This window comes from Archocentrus centrarchus, chromosome 16 (assembly GCF_007364275.1).
Source record: "Archocentrus centrarchus isolate MPI-CPG fArcCen1 chromosome 16, fArcCen1, whole genome shotgun sequence".
In the NCBI taxonomy this organism is placed as follows: domain Eukaryota; kingdom Metazoa; phylum Chordata; class Actinopteri; order Cichliformes; family Cichlidae; genus Archocentrus; species Archocentrus centrarchus.
The window spans coordinates 26,997,810-27,014,990 of NC_044361.1; the positions used below are offsets into that span (position 1 = coordinate 26,997,810).

The 17,181-nt window shown below is 41.9% G+C and overlaps 2 protein-coding genes across 2 annotated transcripts; both read left to right on the forward strand.

The window, feature by feature from the left end:
- The first annotated feature begins 540 nt into the window (after positions 1–540).
- On the forward strand, positions 541–3,840 carry LOC115794287 (Fc receptor-like protein 2). Its single transcript, XM_030749702.1, has 7 exons — positions 541–670; positions 1,510–1,551; positions 1,814–1,972; positions 2,061–2,198; positions 2,888–3,130; positions 3,220–3,306; positions 3,404–3,840. The coding sequence occupies exons 2-7, from the start codon at positions 1,524–1,526 to the stop codon at positions 3,574–3,576; spliced, it is 828 nt and encodes a 275-aa protein (XP_030605562.1). The 5' UTR covers positions 541–670; positions 1,510–1,523; the 3' UTR covers positions 3,577–3,840.
- A 659-nt stretch (positions 3,841–4,499) lies between these two features.
- On the forward strand, positions 4,500–8,248 carry LOC115794874 (roundabout homolog 2-like). The gene is made up of 6 exons (XM_030750558.1): positions 4,500–4,639; positions 5,509–5,550; positions 5,810–5,968; positions 6,057–6,194; positions 7,420–7,662; positions 7,745–8,248. Exons 2-6 carry the CDS (start codon positions 5,523–5,525, stop codon positions 7,858–7,860), a joined length of 684 nt encoding a protein of 227 aa, XP_030606418.1. The 5' UTR covers positions 4,500–4,639; positions 5,509–5,522; the 3' UTR covers positions 7,861–8,248.
- The last annotated feature ends 8,933 nt before the right edge of the window (positions 8,249–17,181 follow it).

Consider the following 17,181-nt stretch of genomic DNA (forward strand, 5'->3'; position numbering starts at 1 on the left):
AAAGATTTGTAGTCTCTATTCCCAAACTGAATCATCATCATCATCATCAGAAACTCCCTGAACAGGGACAGAGCCAAGGGGTGGTTAGGGACAGGCCTGGTCATGACATGCCACCCCAAGTATTTCAGTTAATGATGCTTAAAAAGCTTATTGTATGTCTCTGTATGGAGACCTCTGTATAAATGTGTGGTTAAAAAGAAAAAGAAAGCTGTGTGGTGTGTTTTTGCATTTTGAAAATGTTTTCTTACCTCTTCAGTGTCAAATAAATAATTGTCTTTCTGTCAGACTGTGTTCTTATGTGTTCACTTACTTACTGTCCCTGCTACAGGAATAATTACAGCATAATTTAATCATGAGAATAATCTGAGAGAGTGTGTGCAGTTTGAATCTTTTTAAAAATTGTTTTTAAGCCACTGTGCAGAACTTCAGCTTTTTGCAAAAGCTGAACTGTGTGGGAAATGCCAGGTCTGCAGCAAAGAGCAGACATGGGTACTAAACCCACAAAGAGCTGCAGGTTGCAGTGGCCTATGACTTCTCAGGGTGCAGCTTTCTCTTCACATCTTCTGCCTCCTGAAGTCTTGAGCTCTTGTTTTTGCTGAAGTCAGGCACAGAGAGGACGAAGAAAGTTTTTTAACTGCACTAAAATACACTGAAGGTGCTCAAAATTAAGGTAAGACCTCGACCAACATTTTACTATGGGTTTTGTCTTGTACTGGGTTTAACTCAACTGTCCTGGAAATACTTTCTTTTTGTTTTGTAAGAGAGCTCAAACTTCCTGACAGAGGCACCAGTTTAAGAGCAAACACAGATTCAGTCCTTTAAGTATTTCAGAAGTAGTTTAATGTAATTATGTCTGTTGTTCAGTCATTGAGGTTAAATACAATCATTTATCAAATGAGCCTCAAACAGTGCTTTAACTTTTTTGGCCACAGTGTATTCATTACTGTTATTTAGAGTGATTGAAATAAAAATGATTTATTTTGAAGAATTCTTAAATGTAAAGTATTCAACTGGATGCAAATATTATTTTTAAAACATAAAATTTATGAAAGGTCTCAATTAAAGAAAAGAGTGATCGACTTTTTTGCTTTTAGAAGACTTTCCATGATCGAGTCGCTGCAGCGGAAACAAATCTCTACATCAAAATTTCCTCTTAAAGACTTCTCATTTGTGATGAGCAGTGAAATAAAGTTGCAGCAGCTTTACAGGCAACCGCTACACATGAGGTATTATATTTAAAAAAAAAAAAAGTCACAAGATATGCTTGAGTTTTCTCAGTGACACTCTTCTTCAGTTTTTAAGTCTAACAACAAGTTTGATATCTTTTAATGAGTGACGCAGAGAGAGGATGGAAACAGAGCGAGGGCTTGGTGGTTTCTTGTAAAGTGTTCATCTGAGGAAGAATCTCTGAGGCTGTGTACAAAATGAAACTGTTCACTTTTAATTACTTTTATTTTTATGCTTTTGTGTTAACAGTAATATGTATTTGTCTTTTATTTAAACCCTCAGGTTCAGCTTTCAGAATGAAGATGATTGTGTGGTTTGTGTTTGGTGAGTGTAAATACTCCTTTAAAATACGTGTGTGTAATGGTGCTGTGTGACCTTGTGTTTAAGCTAACTAAAATATGATGTCTGAAGATGGTTGTAGTGAAGTTTTACTCACCATTAAGGTCACTGTCCAAGTTTCTGATAACATGGAGAGAATCTCACTGTTTTGTCTCCGTCTTAATGCAGAGACATTAGTTGCGTCCTCCTTTAAATATGTTAATAAAAGCTAGAAAGTGTTTAGTGAATATGATGGTCTTCTTTTCAGTGCTGGGTGCCCGCTCTGCTGCAGGAGACGTTTTCATTGCAAAAGTCGGGCAGAAGGTCACCTTGAACTGTGAGGTCAGCAGCTACACACGCTCTCTGGTGTGGCGTCGTGGAGATGACCTTCTTTGTTCTGTTGATCAGAGAGGCTTCAATCGCAAAGGTACTTGAGTATCTACAAAAACATCACAGTTAACATTAGTGCATGATTATTACATTACATCACCACATATTTTTATTTTCTTTATTAGGCACTATTGACCTTGCAAAGAGGTCAGCCGTGAGACATGTGAATCTGGAAATCTCTGGTGTGAGAGAAACAGATGCTGGAAAGTTCACATGTTTGGCAGATCAGACACTTCGAGAACATTCACTTGCTGTGGTCTCAGGTAAACAGCAGAGCCTGGAAAATATACATTTACAAATAAATCTTTGCATTTAATGGAACAATCAGTGGTTCATCAGGACTATTCCAGTTCAGTTTTCAGGATCCCTGCACATTACACTACAGTAATAATCAGATTAATAAAAACATCACTGCTGCAAAATGAGGGAAAATTTCAATATGACTGAGGGTTCTCTTACTGTAACAGGTGAGTTAATGTAAAATGATATGCAAGAAATAAATACCTGTGCTTTTTACACACATGCTGTCCTGCACTCCCATGAAGAGACTGGGCTACATTGCACAAATCTAACAATTAAGTAATCTTTTAATTGTATAGTAAAGTGAGTGACCAAAACATTTATTATTTAGCATACAGTGATGTTCAAAGCAGAAAAAAAGTTATAATAAACATCAGTTTCTTTGCCACATCTATAAAAATTCTCCCAAAATACTTATTTTCACCAACTGCTTCTATGATCTCACTACAGTTAAGTGTTTCATGTTTTATATTGGTTAAATTCAGCTCTTCCATTGAAAGGGTTTCCGTTTATGTAATAAACTGTTATTTTATTCTTCCTCTCATGTTATAAAGCCATGTCATGTGTCTAATGACTTTGGATCAAGCTTTTTGTTCAGCTTGGCCTCCCCTTTCTCTTTGTGATTCTCTCCTCCGTCTCTTGCCCCTATCAGTGTCGGTCTCTGTCGCTCCCTCTGCTGTTCTCCAGCTGGGCAGCGAGGCAACGCTGCAGTGTGACGTCAGAGGTCTGGATGAAGGTTATGAAGTGAAGTGGAAGAGTCCGAATGCAGGTTTACCTGAAGGGACGTCGACAACTCAACTCAAACCTGTAACAAGCTTACATGATGGGACCTGGCAGTGTGTCATCACCTATGGCGGCAACCAGATCAGTGAGAGTCTGACCATCAAAGTAAAAGGTAATACACATGTACTAGAAATGAAGACCCTTATATATCTGTGTGATCAAAATAAAAAGAGAGGTGTGTGGTGTGTTTTTGGTCCTCAGAGCCTCCTCCTAAAACAACTCCACCAGACAGAACGAAGAACATTACAATATTTGTACCGGTTGATCAGAAGGCACCCTGTGTGATATGTGCGTACAGCTTAAGCAAAATGTTTGCAAAAGTGACCAAATTGATCCTTCAGTGAATGTGTAAGTGATTCTTGTAATCCTCACTGTTTTTATTCAGGCACTGCCACGGATGATCCATTGGGAATCTCCTGTTGGATGTGGCTTGCAATGGGAGTGTGCTGCCTGTTTGGGATTCTCCTGATGCTTTGTGTCATGGTTTGTGTGAATGTTTTTTGTAAGGGGGACAAACAGAGGCCACTGGAGAGGAATTCATCAAATCTTTATGTGTAAAGTTGATGATTGAAGGTGAAACAAAGAAGAATAGCTTGAAGACGCCCGGCACCGCTGTGTGTACAGATTATGCAGGACTTCTGCTCAGTGTGATTCTTCTCTGAATGTGTAACTGATTGTTGTCATCCTCACTTTCTCCATCGAGTTCCTACAAAAGTCCTGGCACGCTTCACAACTGACAAAAGTGTAAATGAATCAGGCTGCATGTTACACACTTCAGTGAATTGGTGCAGATGTACAGATGAGGTGTTGTCTGATCACAAAGCACGGGTCTGTTCAGATAGCAGGTTCACTTTGTTATCTGGGCCTTGCTGAGTAAAACTGAGAACCACCTGAGATCTGTTAGACATCCGTTCAGGTTTTACTCGCAGATGATTTCAGAAAACCTGCTTCAGGGAACAAATCCCAAACATTAGAGCGACTTTGCTGAGTCTCTTCACTGTTTATGTTAACCCTGACTATTGATTTCCACTGCCATGAGTGGTCACTGCCGCTTCCGGGCCCCCTTCTTTTATTGGACAATTGCATTTTGTTATCAGGGCTTCTGCCTGATGTGACCTCCTCCTCCACCTGTTAGAGTGAGGATGTAGAAAAAAGAAGAAAAAAAAAAAGAGTTCAACATCCAGAACAAGAGAAAATGTCAGTAAATGAAAAAGAACAGATTATGTTACAAAAAGAATAAAATGCCAAATCAGCTTGTTTTCCTTCAGTTTGGTGAGGGTGGTATTTGGGTGATTCTTGTTTTATTTTGTTTTTATTTTGAAAATGCTTTGTTACTTCTGCTGTGACAAATAAATAATTGTCTTTCTGTCAGACTTTGTGTTCTGTCCCTTTGAGTACTGCAGCTTCTCTTTTTTATTCTCAGTTTTTTTTTTTTTTCACATCCTGGTTACAGAAATAATGTGACGAATGAATCAGAGTGTGAGAATAATCTCAGTGTATAGTTCAGCTTTTTGAGCTGGGGTTTACATTGACCTACAGTTTACCAAAGCACAAGTTTCTCTTCACATGTTTTCTTGTTCTCTTCTTTTTGATGGAGTGATTTGCAGAGTGGGTTCATAAGGTAAGAGCTCAACCTACATTTTAAAATTTGGCATTAATGGATTTAATGTAAATATACTGGAAACACTTCCCTTTTGTTCTTTAATGGAGTTCAAACTTACTGTCAAAGGCACAATTTTAATAGCAAATGTAGATTAAATATTTTAAGCATTTCAGAAATAGTCACACGTAGAAGCTCGAGTTCAAACTTTCACACAAATAAGGAGAAAAAATGTGTTTTATCTTGTTTCCAAGCTTTTGGTGTGTACAGACAATTCATGAGGGTTAAAGACTCTTTAAAGTGTGAATTCGTGTGTTATTCAGTCCTTGAGGTTAAATTCAATATTAATTTGTCAAATGAAACAGAGTCGAGTTTTATGTAGAGCTCTGGGATTTATTTTCTGGCTGCAGTGTTATCCTGACTGATCTGACTTTGAGTTTTGAAGTCTCAAATTCTTTGTTGCAAATTGGATGAAAGATCTCAAAATAAAAAAAAGTGATGAATGTCTTTTATGAGAATTTAATTCAGCCACTTTAGTTGAAATAAAATTACACTACAATTTATTTTTAAGGGTTTCTTATTTCTGATGAACAGAAAAAGTTGCAGCAACTTTACAGGAAATAGCTTAAAGTGCTGTTTTTCACATAAATAGAAGACCCACAAACAAAGGTTGATTTCTCTCAGTTTTTAAGTCTAACAACAAGTTTGATATCTTTTAATGAGTGACGCAGAGAGAGGATGGAAACAGAGCGAGGGCTTGGTGGTTTCTTGGTAAAGAGGAAGAATCTCTGAGGCTGTGTACAAAATGAAACTGTTCACTTTTAATTCATTTTCTTTTTTTGCGTTTGTGTTAACAGTAATGTGCATTTGTGTTTTATTTAAACCCTCAGGTTCAGCTTTCAGAATGAAGATGATTGTGTGGTTTGTGTTTGGTAAGTGTAAATACTCCTTTAAAATACGTGTGTGTAATGATGCTGTGTGACCTTATGTTTAAGCTAACTAAAATATGATGTCTGAAGATGGTTGTAGTGAAGTTCTACTCACCATTAAGGTCACTGTCCAAGTTTCTGATAACATGGAGAGAATCTCACTGTTTTGTCTCCGTCTTAATGCAGAGACATTAGTTGCGTCCTCCTTGAAATATGTTAATAAAAGCAGAGTGTTTAGTGAATATGATGGTCTTCTTTTCAGTGCTGGGTGCCCGCTCTGCTGCAGGAGACGTTTTCATTGCAAAAGTCGGGCAGAAGGTCACCTTGAACTGTGAGGTCAGCAGCTACAGACGCTCTCTGGTGTGGCGTCGTGGAGATGACCTTCTTTGTTCTGTTGATCAGAGAGGCTTCAATCGCAAAGGTACTTGAGTATCTACAAAAACATCACAGTTAACATTAGTGCATGATTATTACATTACATCACCACATATTTTTATTTTCTTTATTAGGCACTATTGACCTTGCAAAGAGGTCAGCCGTGAGACATGTGAATCTGGAAATCTCTGGTGTGAGAGAAACAGATGCCGGAAAGTTCACATGTTTGGCAGATCAGACACTTCGAGAACATTCACTTGTTGTGGTCTCAGGTAAACAGCAGAGCCTGGAAAATATACATTTACAAATAAACCTTTGCATTTAATGGAACAATCAGTGGTTCATCAGGACTATTCCAGTTCAGTTTTCAGGATCCCTGCACATTACACTAATAATCAGATTAATAAAAACATCACTGCTGCAAAATGAGGGGAAACTTCAGTATGACTGAGAGTTCTCTTACTGTAACAGGTGAGTTAATGTAAAATGATATGCAAGAAATAAATACCTGTGCTTTTTACACACATGCTGTCCTGCACTCCCATGAAGAGACTGGGCTACATTGCACAAATCTAAGCTTCAGAGGTCCAGATTTAAAATCCAGATTTTAGTTATGAAAGCTCAAACTTTAAAACTACAGTCCTACATTTTCCATAACCATTACCTCCGCCAAGGAGATTACTGTTATGTTTTCGGTCGCGTTGGTTTGTTTGTCTGTCTGTCTGTCTGCCTGTTTGTTTGTCAGCAGGATTACTCCAAAAGTTATGAACGGATTTCGATGAAATTTTGTGGAGTGGTTAGAAATGACAAGAGGAAGAAGTGATTAAATTTTGGCAGTGATCCAGATCATGATCTGGATCCAGGAATTTTTTTTAAGGATTCTTCACTATTGCGAGAAATGGGATTATTGTTGTCTGGGAAAGATGAAAGATTATTTCACAGTATTTAGATACATGTATTACAGCGTCAGTGACCCTGTGGCCTTGGCGGAGGTTTGCGCTCTCTGAGTGCTTCTAGTTAGCTCTCCTTTGCCTGTCAACCTTCAACAGAGGTGGACTTTTTTTTTCTTCAGTGAGCAGCTACTTAACAAAATAAAAGCCTATGGTGTGTTTGTTTATGGCAGCCCCATCTGTATAAGCAAATAATGAGTGTGAGTTTCCAAAAAATGTATCATCTGGTCTACAGTGATTTGTAAGGCAGGAAAAAAGGCACAATTAACATGTTTCTTTGCCACATCTATAAAAATTCTCCCTAAATACATATTTCCACCAGCTGCTTCTATGATCCCACTACAGTTAAATGTTTCATTTTTTATATCCATAAAATTCAGCTCTTCCATTGAAAGGGTTTCCATTTATGTAATAAACTGTTATTTTATTCTTCCTCTCATGTTATAAAGCCATGTCATGTGTCTAATGACTTTGGATCAAGCTCCTTGTTCAGCTTGGCCTCCCCTTTCTCTTTGTGATTCTCTCCTCCGTCTCTTGCCCCTATCAGTGTCGGTCTCTGTCACTCCCTCTGCTGTTCTCCAGCTGGGCAGCGAGGCAACGCTGCAGTGTGACGTCAGAGGTCTGGATGAAGGTTGTGAAGTGCAGTGGAAGAGTCCGAACGCAGGTTTACCTGAAGGGACGTCGACAACTCAACTCAAACCTGTAACAAACTTACATGATGGGACCTGGCAGTGTGTCATCACCTATGGCGGCAACCAGATCAGTGAAAGTCTGACCATAAGCGTACAAGGTAATACACATGTACTAGAAATGAAGACCCTTATACACTTATGTGGTTTAAAGAAAAAGTAAGATGTGTTTTTGTTCTTCAGAGCCGCCTCCTACACCAGCAACAACTTCACTGTCCAGCTCAAAGGACAGCCCAAAGACCCCCTTGGCTATTGTGTGTACAGTTTTTGCAGAACTTCTCAAAATGATTCTTCACTGAATGTGTAACTGATTCTTGTAATTTTTTTCTTTCTCCTATGTGAACGCTAACAAACACAGACTGCAAAAGTCATAATTGCACTCCAATAAGCGCGTACAAAAGCCCCGTCTAATGTTTCTCATAACGTCTCTCAGAATGGACGTCACACAGTTCAATAAACAGGTGCCACTAACATTCACAGTGAGAAAAAATGTCAGTAAATGAAAAAGAATAACAATAAAATATCTACTACAAAAGCCCTCCTCCACCAAATGGGCTTGTTTTCCTTCAGTTTGCTGAGGGTGAAATTTGGGTGATTGTTTTTTTGTTTTTAGTTTTGTAAAGAAATGTTTTGTTACTTTGTTGCTGTTACTGCTGTGACAAATAAAAAAATCATCTTTCTGTGAAACTGTGCGTTCTGCCTCTTTTCTTACCGCAACTTCTCTTTTTATTTTCAGTTATTTTTTCCACATCCTGGTTACAGATATAATGTGGCGAAATTGCACAATTAGTGTGTGAGAATAATCTCAGAGAGCGTACAGTTGAACTCTTTGAGCTGGGTTTTACAGTGACCTACAGCTTACCAAAGAGTGGACTTCTCTTCAGATGTTTTCTGCCTTCTACAGTTTTTGCATCCTTGTTCTCTTATTTTTGATTAAGGGAGCTGATCCCAAGCACGGTTCTCCTGGCAACCGCCAAACCCAGATTCATTCATCAGATTGCCAGATGGAGGAGCTTGATTCGTCACTCTAGAGAACAAGTCTCCACTGCTGTAGAATCCAGTGGTGGCGTGTTTTACTTTTTTTTTTTTTTTACATGTGCTCGGTGATGTAAGGCTTGGATGCAGCTGCTTGGCCATGAAAACCCATTCCATGAAGCTCTCTACACACTGTTCTTGAGTTAATCTGATGGCCACATGAAGTTTGAAGGTCTGTAGTGACTGACTCTGCAGAAAGTTGGCGACTTGTGCACAATGTGCACCTCAGCCCGCTCTGTGATTTTACATGGCCTACCACTTCATGGCTGAGTTGCTGTCATTCCCATTTGCTTCCACTTTGTTATAGTACCACTAACAGCTGACTGTGGAATATTGAGTAGTGAGGAAATTTTATGACTAGACTCGTTGCACAGGTGGCATCTCATCACAGTACCACACTGGAATTCACTGAGCTCCTGAGAGTGATCCATTCATTTGTAGAAGCAGTCTGCATGTCTAGGTGCTTGGTTTTACACACCTGTGACCATGGAAGTGATTGGAACGCCTGAATTTAATTATTTGGATGGGTGAGTGAAATTTTTGGCGACATATGTCATGGTCCTGTTTTGAGTTTCTTTTGTGAAGTTTTGTTTTTTGTTTTATTTCTAGTTTAGTATTAGGATTTTAGTTTGCCTTTGTTTTCTGTTTAGGTTTCCATGCTAGTTCTGGTTTCCCTTTGTTCTGGTCTTCCGTGTGTTCCTGTGTGTGTTGTCTGTGTTTTGGCCCATCTGTGTTTAGTTTCCCTTCCCGTTGTTTCCTTGTGTGGTGTTCAGGTTCCCTCTCCCTTAGCTCTAGTTTAGTTCTCCCTGTGTTTCCCTTAGTGTCCCTCCCTTGTTTTGTGTCTGTCTTCCTCATGTTGTCTTTCCCATAGTCTGTGTTCAGGTGTTTGTGTTATCCCTCCGGTGTCAAGTCTGTGTTATGTTTTGCTCCTTCCTATGTCCTCCTTTTCTATCATTATTCCCAAGTCAGTGTTGGTTCTCAAGTCTTATTCCCTTGTCTCATGTCTTGTGTTTAGTTGGACTTCCGAAGGTTTCCCTGTGTTGTATTTAGGTTTCTGTTTTGGTCATGTTCAGATTCCCTCTGTGTGTCAGTCTCCCTGTGTTAAGTCTGCATGTATTAGGTTAGGTTACTTCCTGTTTTATTTTGACAGTCCTTTGTCCGGTGTGTTTGTATTTAGGTTGCTTCCCCGTGTCGTTTGCATAATTATGTTCAGCCGTACCCTCCTCATCCCTTTGTGTATTTAGTGCCTGTGTTTTCCCCTGGTCTTTGTCGCATTGTCAGTTAATCACAGTTTGTTCCTACTGCTGTGTCCTTCATGTTATGCTTCCAGTGGTATCATGTTTATGCTCCACATTGATGGTTTAAGATTATGCTTCTAGTTATGTCAAGTTATGTTTAAGTCAAGACTCTTTATTAAAATTTAAAGTTTACTCTAAGCTCCTCATCTTGTGAAGTCCTGCACTGGGGTTCTCCACTATGTCAGCCACAGCAGCAAACATGACAAGATAGGGTATACTGAAACTCAATATACATCTGGACTATGAGCACGTCACAAGAAAAGAAGGATGAAGAATGTGCAGGATGTAACTGGGCTGTGTGACATCACTGTTTTCTTAGTACTGACCAGCTATCTCCATGTTGTCTCCAGAAGCAGCTCTGGGCTCCATGCATACAGCAAGGCAAAATATCTTTACACAGTATGTAAAAATAGAAAACACAGTGTTCAGAACATTTAGCTTAAGTCTTTTTTGCAGTTCTACAAAATATGAAATAAAAACAGTGGTTGAACCATTGCTCAACCCTCAACTCTAACCACTTTCAGATTTTCAAAGTGATGTAGCAAACCGTTAGTATAAACTAAATTACGTATTCAAAGCCATATTCATGGGTTCTAATTTCATGCACAAAAAGGGAAAAATGGTTTATCACAGTGGCTCTGATTTGATTTTAAATAATCTTCCTCTTCCCTGTCTTCTCTCTGTGCCTTTGAGATTTCATCTATAATTGGTATCAAGTGTGAACAATTTTGCATTGTTGTGTTTAAGAAAGGATATCTATGCTGCAGTTGTGCTTACCCTTTGGCTTGTGTGCTTAGCATTGTACATCACTGTGCTAATTCTTTTTGTGTGTGTGTGTGTGTGTGTGTGGGGGGGGGGTGATAATGTGTAGGATGTTTTGCGAAAAGATGAAAAGAGATCTGCAAAATATGTTTATCTAGACAAAAACTGTTTAAAGTTCCAGAAGAGTGTTTGATTGAATAAAGTGGTTTAGACCTTTGACAGCTGGTTCAGAGAATGGGAGTTGGTGTCACTTAGAAAAACTCTAATCCCCAATTTGACTTTTACTTGCTACAAAGTGTTTGAACAGCAACACATATCAATCAAAGCAATGATTATAAAGCACTGAATTCAATGTGAAATTAAATCTTTTCTGTCAAGCTTTTTTTTTTTTTAGACACATTTATTTTATTATAGAGAGAAACACTTTGGTTCTATAGAAATAAAATGTATTTACTTACTTTACTGTGAATGAAACCCATGATTTTTGGATTAAATCCAGGAGGATCTGTTTTTAAGTATCATCAGTATTTAAAAATTCTTCACAAAATGTTACTGCATGCCAATACCTGCTGCTTCTCATTGTGTTTCTTTATATGACAGGAAACATACCCATGCCTACCATGTCTGTATTACATTACATTTATACAATTATCAAGTGTAGCCTATAGCAAAAACATTGCAGATGTAAAAGCACAGTTTCAATATTCATATTCCTGTTGGGAGTGAAGTGAAATACAACCCCTGTGGTCTGGTGCACGAGGTCTCCTGATCCTGGAAAAGCCTGAGCAGATCTGTGTAAAGCAACAAGACATTTATCTTAATAAAGATAAATGGCCATAATTTTCTGCTTCTTGTAACATAACATTAGAGGAACACGCTGGAGTTTAATTTAAAATAAGTGACTATCCTCTAAGTATGGGAGTGAAAGGTGATTTTCATGGAAAGACAATAAAGGAAAGAATGAAAACCTCGTACCACGGCAGCACGAATGGGCAGTTTTGTTATGTTGTTTTGTTTAGAGGTAAGGCGGAGATGAACTCCTATTTAGTACTTCAGTAACAAATTCTATGTATTTTTTAAATTCTGTTCATCAAAATAAATTTATTGTTCTAAAATTCTACCCAAGGAGATTTTCCCTTGACAGTTTCTCACAAAAAATAAGATGCATTTGTTGTTTTCTTTTGCTTTTGCTCGTTTTACAATCTCCAGAGGGTTAATATCCCCATCAGCCTCTCTCTCTGTCTCTATACGTTTAGATATATACACGTAATGCTGACAGCTATTTCTGCCATCTTTCCTTGACCTCATGGAATTTTACATCAAAATCAAGGAAGAACAAATTGACCACAACCATTGTTTGCCCAGTGTTTTGTGTTTTTTCTGTGAGCTTCAGTTTTTGTTGTATTTCTGCTGTGTTCCCAAGTTTGTTTACAGTTTAGATTCCTAGTTTGTTATAGTTTCTGAATCCTGTTATTTGTTATAGTTATTGTATTTCATTCTGGTTTCCCTTTATTATTTTTGTCTTCCACGAGTCTTTGTGTTCCTGCGTCTGTCTTGGTTCCTTGTCTCGTGTCTTGTGTTTAGTTTCACTTCCTCTTGTTTCCCTGTATGTTGTTATTGTGGTGTTTGTTTAGTCATGTTTAAATTCCCTCCAGTAAAACACAAAGAATCAAATATCAAACCCTAAGACTACATTATAATCATGAAAACAAAATAATGAAACTCAGCCAAAAAGTAATCAAAACTACCAGAACAGCCCCCAAATGGTCCAACAACATGGATAATAGCTGTCATGGGTTCAGTTATAATCTGAATACATTGCATGGTGACTCCAATCAGTAGTGGTCTATTACATACATATTATTAGTGATACAAATTACTCATCATGATCATATTGTTCACCATTTCTCAAAAGATGCAAATGTTTTAGCACCAGAGCACAGAAGGAGTTTTCTTTAAGAAGGTTTTTATAGTTTTGTTGTTTTTATTCTTTTAGATTTTCATTCATAATATCAGGTCAAGATGCTTCCAGCAACCGGATCTCAGGTGGTCGACAACCAAAACGTTTTAGCTGAAAATACACTTCTTATTACATCAAGTTGAATCTACCGTCAAATGTACACTTTACAGCAATATTTGTAAAGGCTTGTGTTTGTTTAATTTCTCTACAGCTTTCACATAGTCTGGTTCACTTTCTCTCTCTCCCATTCTCTTTGCAACATCAACTCATGTAGCTGTTGATGTCCAGCTACATCTGCTGCAGTGTTGTCCATAATGCAGCAGCACAAGCAGGACAGTAACATGCACAGGTGTGAGTCTTTTGTTATGGAGGAAAAAAGCATTCATTTATTAGAGGAGCCTTGTTATTTAAATATGCCAATAGTTAATTTTTGAGTCATTTCTCATGTAGCTACATCTATAGCTGAATGTTAATAAAAGTGCCCATGTGACATTTTGGACATGTAGCTTTGACTCAAAAGTGCCTTTTTGTTTATACCTTTTGGGAAGAAAAAATATCGAGATATATATCATATATCGCCATTCAGCTAAAAAATATCAAGATATTAGTTTTGGTCCATATTGCCCAGCCCTAATATAAGAGCCCCAGAGAGCTGGAGGCAATGAGCAGCCCACCAGCCCCCCAGCACGAACTGAGAATGCGGCCCCAAGGCCCTGAGCACCCAACACCCAGCAGGAAACTGGAGTGTGGGAAGACACGCATCCCCTCCTCCTACTCAACATATTTGGGGTCTGTGTGTATGTGCATGGGTGTGTGACTGGCATATATATGTGTGTGTATATGACCTGTGTGTGCGTGTGTGCGTGCATGCGTGCATGCACATGTGTGAACAGCTAGGCCTGGGTCTGTGGCTTGCTGAGCCTTGGCCCCTCTGGGATACGGTTGCGGAGGGTGGGAGTTACCCTTCCCTACCGCTCCCCATTGATCGTCACTGCCGCCTCTGGGATGTGGGTGCCTGTGGGTCCTGGGGTACATGGACGGATGTCTTGGCGTGGCTTTTGGCCCGTTCCCTTGGCGGCTGTGGCCTGGGGGTGGCTTGGGCCTCTTTGGCATGTGGGAGGGGGGGGGCTCTGCTTAGTGTTGGGTGGTTCCTGGGCATCTGGGGCCTTGGGGCCGTGTTCCATGCTGGGGGGGGCCGGCCTACCAGGGGGGTGGGCTGCTCATTGCCTCTGGCTCTCTGGGCTCTTGCCCATTGACTGTGGGGGCTCCGTCTGGGGTTTCCCTCCTTCCTCCTCTGGGGTGTGCGCACGGTTGCCATTGGGATGTGTGGCTTCGGGTCTTCTGAGCTCCTGGTGGGCCATGGATGACCCAGGTCCCCTGGGTCTTTCCCTGCTTCCCTCTGGATCCCGAGGGGCGTGGTTGCGGCTTCTTGCCCTCATTATAGAGTATGTTCCATGACAGAGGAACACACAGAGGAACACGCACACATTACTACAAACTACAGCAAGACTGTATGTATGTGTGTGTGTGTATATATATATATATATATATATATATATATATATATATATATATATATATATATATATATATATATATATATATATATATATATAGATAGTGTGTGTATGTATGTGTATCTATTTATGTATCTATTAATTTTTTCTGTTCTCTCCCCCCTTTTTTTTCTGTCTTCTCTTTCTCTTTCTATCTCTCTTCTTCTCTTCCTTCCTGTCTGTCACATCGAGCGATAATAATAATCCATCCATCCATCCATCCATCCATTTTCTTCCGCTTATCCGGGGCCGGGTCGCGGGGGCAGAAGCCTAAGCAGAGAAGCCCAAGCTTCCCTCTCCCCAGCCACCTCCTCCAGCTCATCCGGAGGGACCCCAAGGCGTTCCCAGGCCAGCCGAGATACATAATCTCTCCAGCGTGTCCTGGGTCTACCACGGGGCCTCTTCCCGGTGGGACATGCCCGGAACACCTCACCCAGGAGGCGGCCAGGAGGCATCCTAATCAGATGCCCGAGCCACCTCAACTGGCTCCTTTCGATGTGGAGGAGCAGCGGCTCTACTCTGAGCCCCTCCCGGATGGCCGCACTCCTTACCTTATCTCTAAGGGAGAGGCCAGCCACCCTTCGAAGGAAACTCATTTCTGCCGCTTGTATTCGCGATCTTATTCTTTCGGTCACTACCCAAAGCTCGTGACCATAGGTGAGGGTAGGAACGTAGATCGACCGGTAAATCGAGAGCTTCGCTTTTACGCTAAGCTCCCTCTTCACCACGACGGACCGGTGCAGCGTCCGCATCACTGCAGAAGCAGCCCCAATCCGCCTGTCGATCTCCCGTTCCCTTCGCCCATCACTCGTGAACAAGACCCCGAGATACTTAAACTCCTCCACTTGAGGCAAGAACTCGTTCCTGAGCCGGAGATGGCACTCCACCCTTTTCCGGCTGAGGACCATGGCCTCAGACTTAGAGGTGCTGATTCTCATGCCAGCCGCTTCACACTCGGCTGCGAACCGTTCCACTGCGAGCTGGAGGCCCCCCCCTGATGCAGCCAACAGAACCGCATCATCTGCAAAAAGCAGAGATGAGACTCTGAGGCCACCAAGGAAGAAGCCTTCCGCCACCTGGCTACGCCTAGAAATTCTGTCCATAAAAATTATGAACAGAATCGGTGACAAAGGGCAGCCCTGACGGAGTCCAACACCCACAGGAAACAAATCCGACTTATTACCGGCTATACGGACCAAGCTCTCACTGTGGTTGTACAAGGACTGAATGGCCCGCAACAATGGGCCAGACACCCCATACTCCCGCAGAACCTCCCAAAGAACACCCCGAGGAACACGGTCGAATGCCTTCTCCAAGTCCACAAAGCACATGTAGACTGGTTGGGCAAACTCCCACGCACACTCGAATATCCTTGAGAGGATAAAGAGCTGGTCCAGCGTTCCACGACCAGGACGAAAACCGCATTGTTCCTCCTGAATCCGAGGTTCGACTAACGGACGCACCCTCCTTTCCAGCACCCTGGCATAGACCTTACCGGGGAGGCTGAGGAGTGTGATCCCCCGAAAGTTGGAGCACACCCTCCGGTCTCCCTTCTTAAAGATGGGGACCACCACCCCGGTCTGCCAATCCAATGGCACTGCCCCAGATCTCCACGCGATGTTGCAGAGGCGTGTCAACCAAGACAGCCCTACAACATCCAGAGCCTTCAGGAACTCAGGGCGAATCTCGTCCACCCCAGGGGCTCTGCCACCAAGGAGTTGTTTAACTACCTCAGTGACCTCACCCCCAGTGATGGTCAAGTCATCCCCGTCATCCCCAGACTCTGCTTCCACTACAGAAGGCGTGTCAGTGGGATTCAGAAGGTCCTCGAAGTATTCCTTCCACCGTCCGACTATAGCCTCAGTTGAAGTCAGCAGCACCCCCCCCGCACTATAAACAGTGTGAGTGAAGCACTGCTTTCCCCTCCTGAGTCGCCTGACGGTTTGCCAGAATCGCTTCGATGCCGTCCGAAAGTCTTTTTCCATAGCCTCACCGAACTCCTCCCACACCCGAGTTTTTGCTTTGGCCACTACCCGAGCTGCATTCCGCTTGGCCTGTCGATACCTGTCAGCTGCCTCCGGAGTCCCACAGGCTAACCAAGCCCGATAGGACTCTTTCTTCAGCTTGATGGCTCCCTTCACCTCCGGTGACCACCATCTGGTTCGGGGGTTACCACCACGACAGGCACCAACCACCTTGCAGCCACAGCTCTGAGCAGCAGCCTCAACAATGGAGGTGCGGAACATGGTCCATTCGGACTCAATGTCCTCAGCCTCCCTCGGAATGCTGTCGAAGTTCTGCCGGAGGTCAGAAGACCCTTATGAGTGAAAAAACAAGGGAACAGTTTACCCTGCCCGGGATAGGGTTACCGGGGCCCCACCCTGGAGCCAGGCCTGGGGAGGGAGCTCGAGGGAGAGCGTCTGGTGGCCAGGCATTAGCCCGTGGTGCTTGGCCGGGCGCAGCCCGAAGAGGTTACATGGGCCCGACCTCCTGCAGGCCCACCACCCGCAGGAGGTGTCGTAGGGGTCGGGTGCAGTGTGTGTCGGGCGGTGGCCGAGGGCGGAGGCCCTGGCGGACCGATCCCCGGCTATCGAAACTGGCGATAATAATAATAAAAAAATAAATACAAACATTAAAAAGAATAGCCTATAGAAAACATATAGAGCTCTTCTTGTAAAAGCAAATATGTTTGGTACAACAATGCATTTGGATTCATTCTGATTGCAAAAACTGCCAGACATGACAGGCCAAAAAAAAAAAAAAACGTTTGGGGTGATGTGTTGGGTGAATGTGCAGGTGTATGTGCTGGTGTATGTGAGTGTATGTAGTGGGAAGAATGTTTGACTGTGTGAAAGCTGTAATATGAGCACTGACCTACAGCGCTCATCGACACCCCCCCCCCCCCCCCCCCCCCCCAAGGCCCTCAGTGTCAAAGATGTAAATAATATTGAGGATCAGGCAGCAGTGAAGAGACAAGTGGGGCCACCTCAGCAGCTCCACCCACTAACA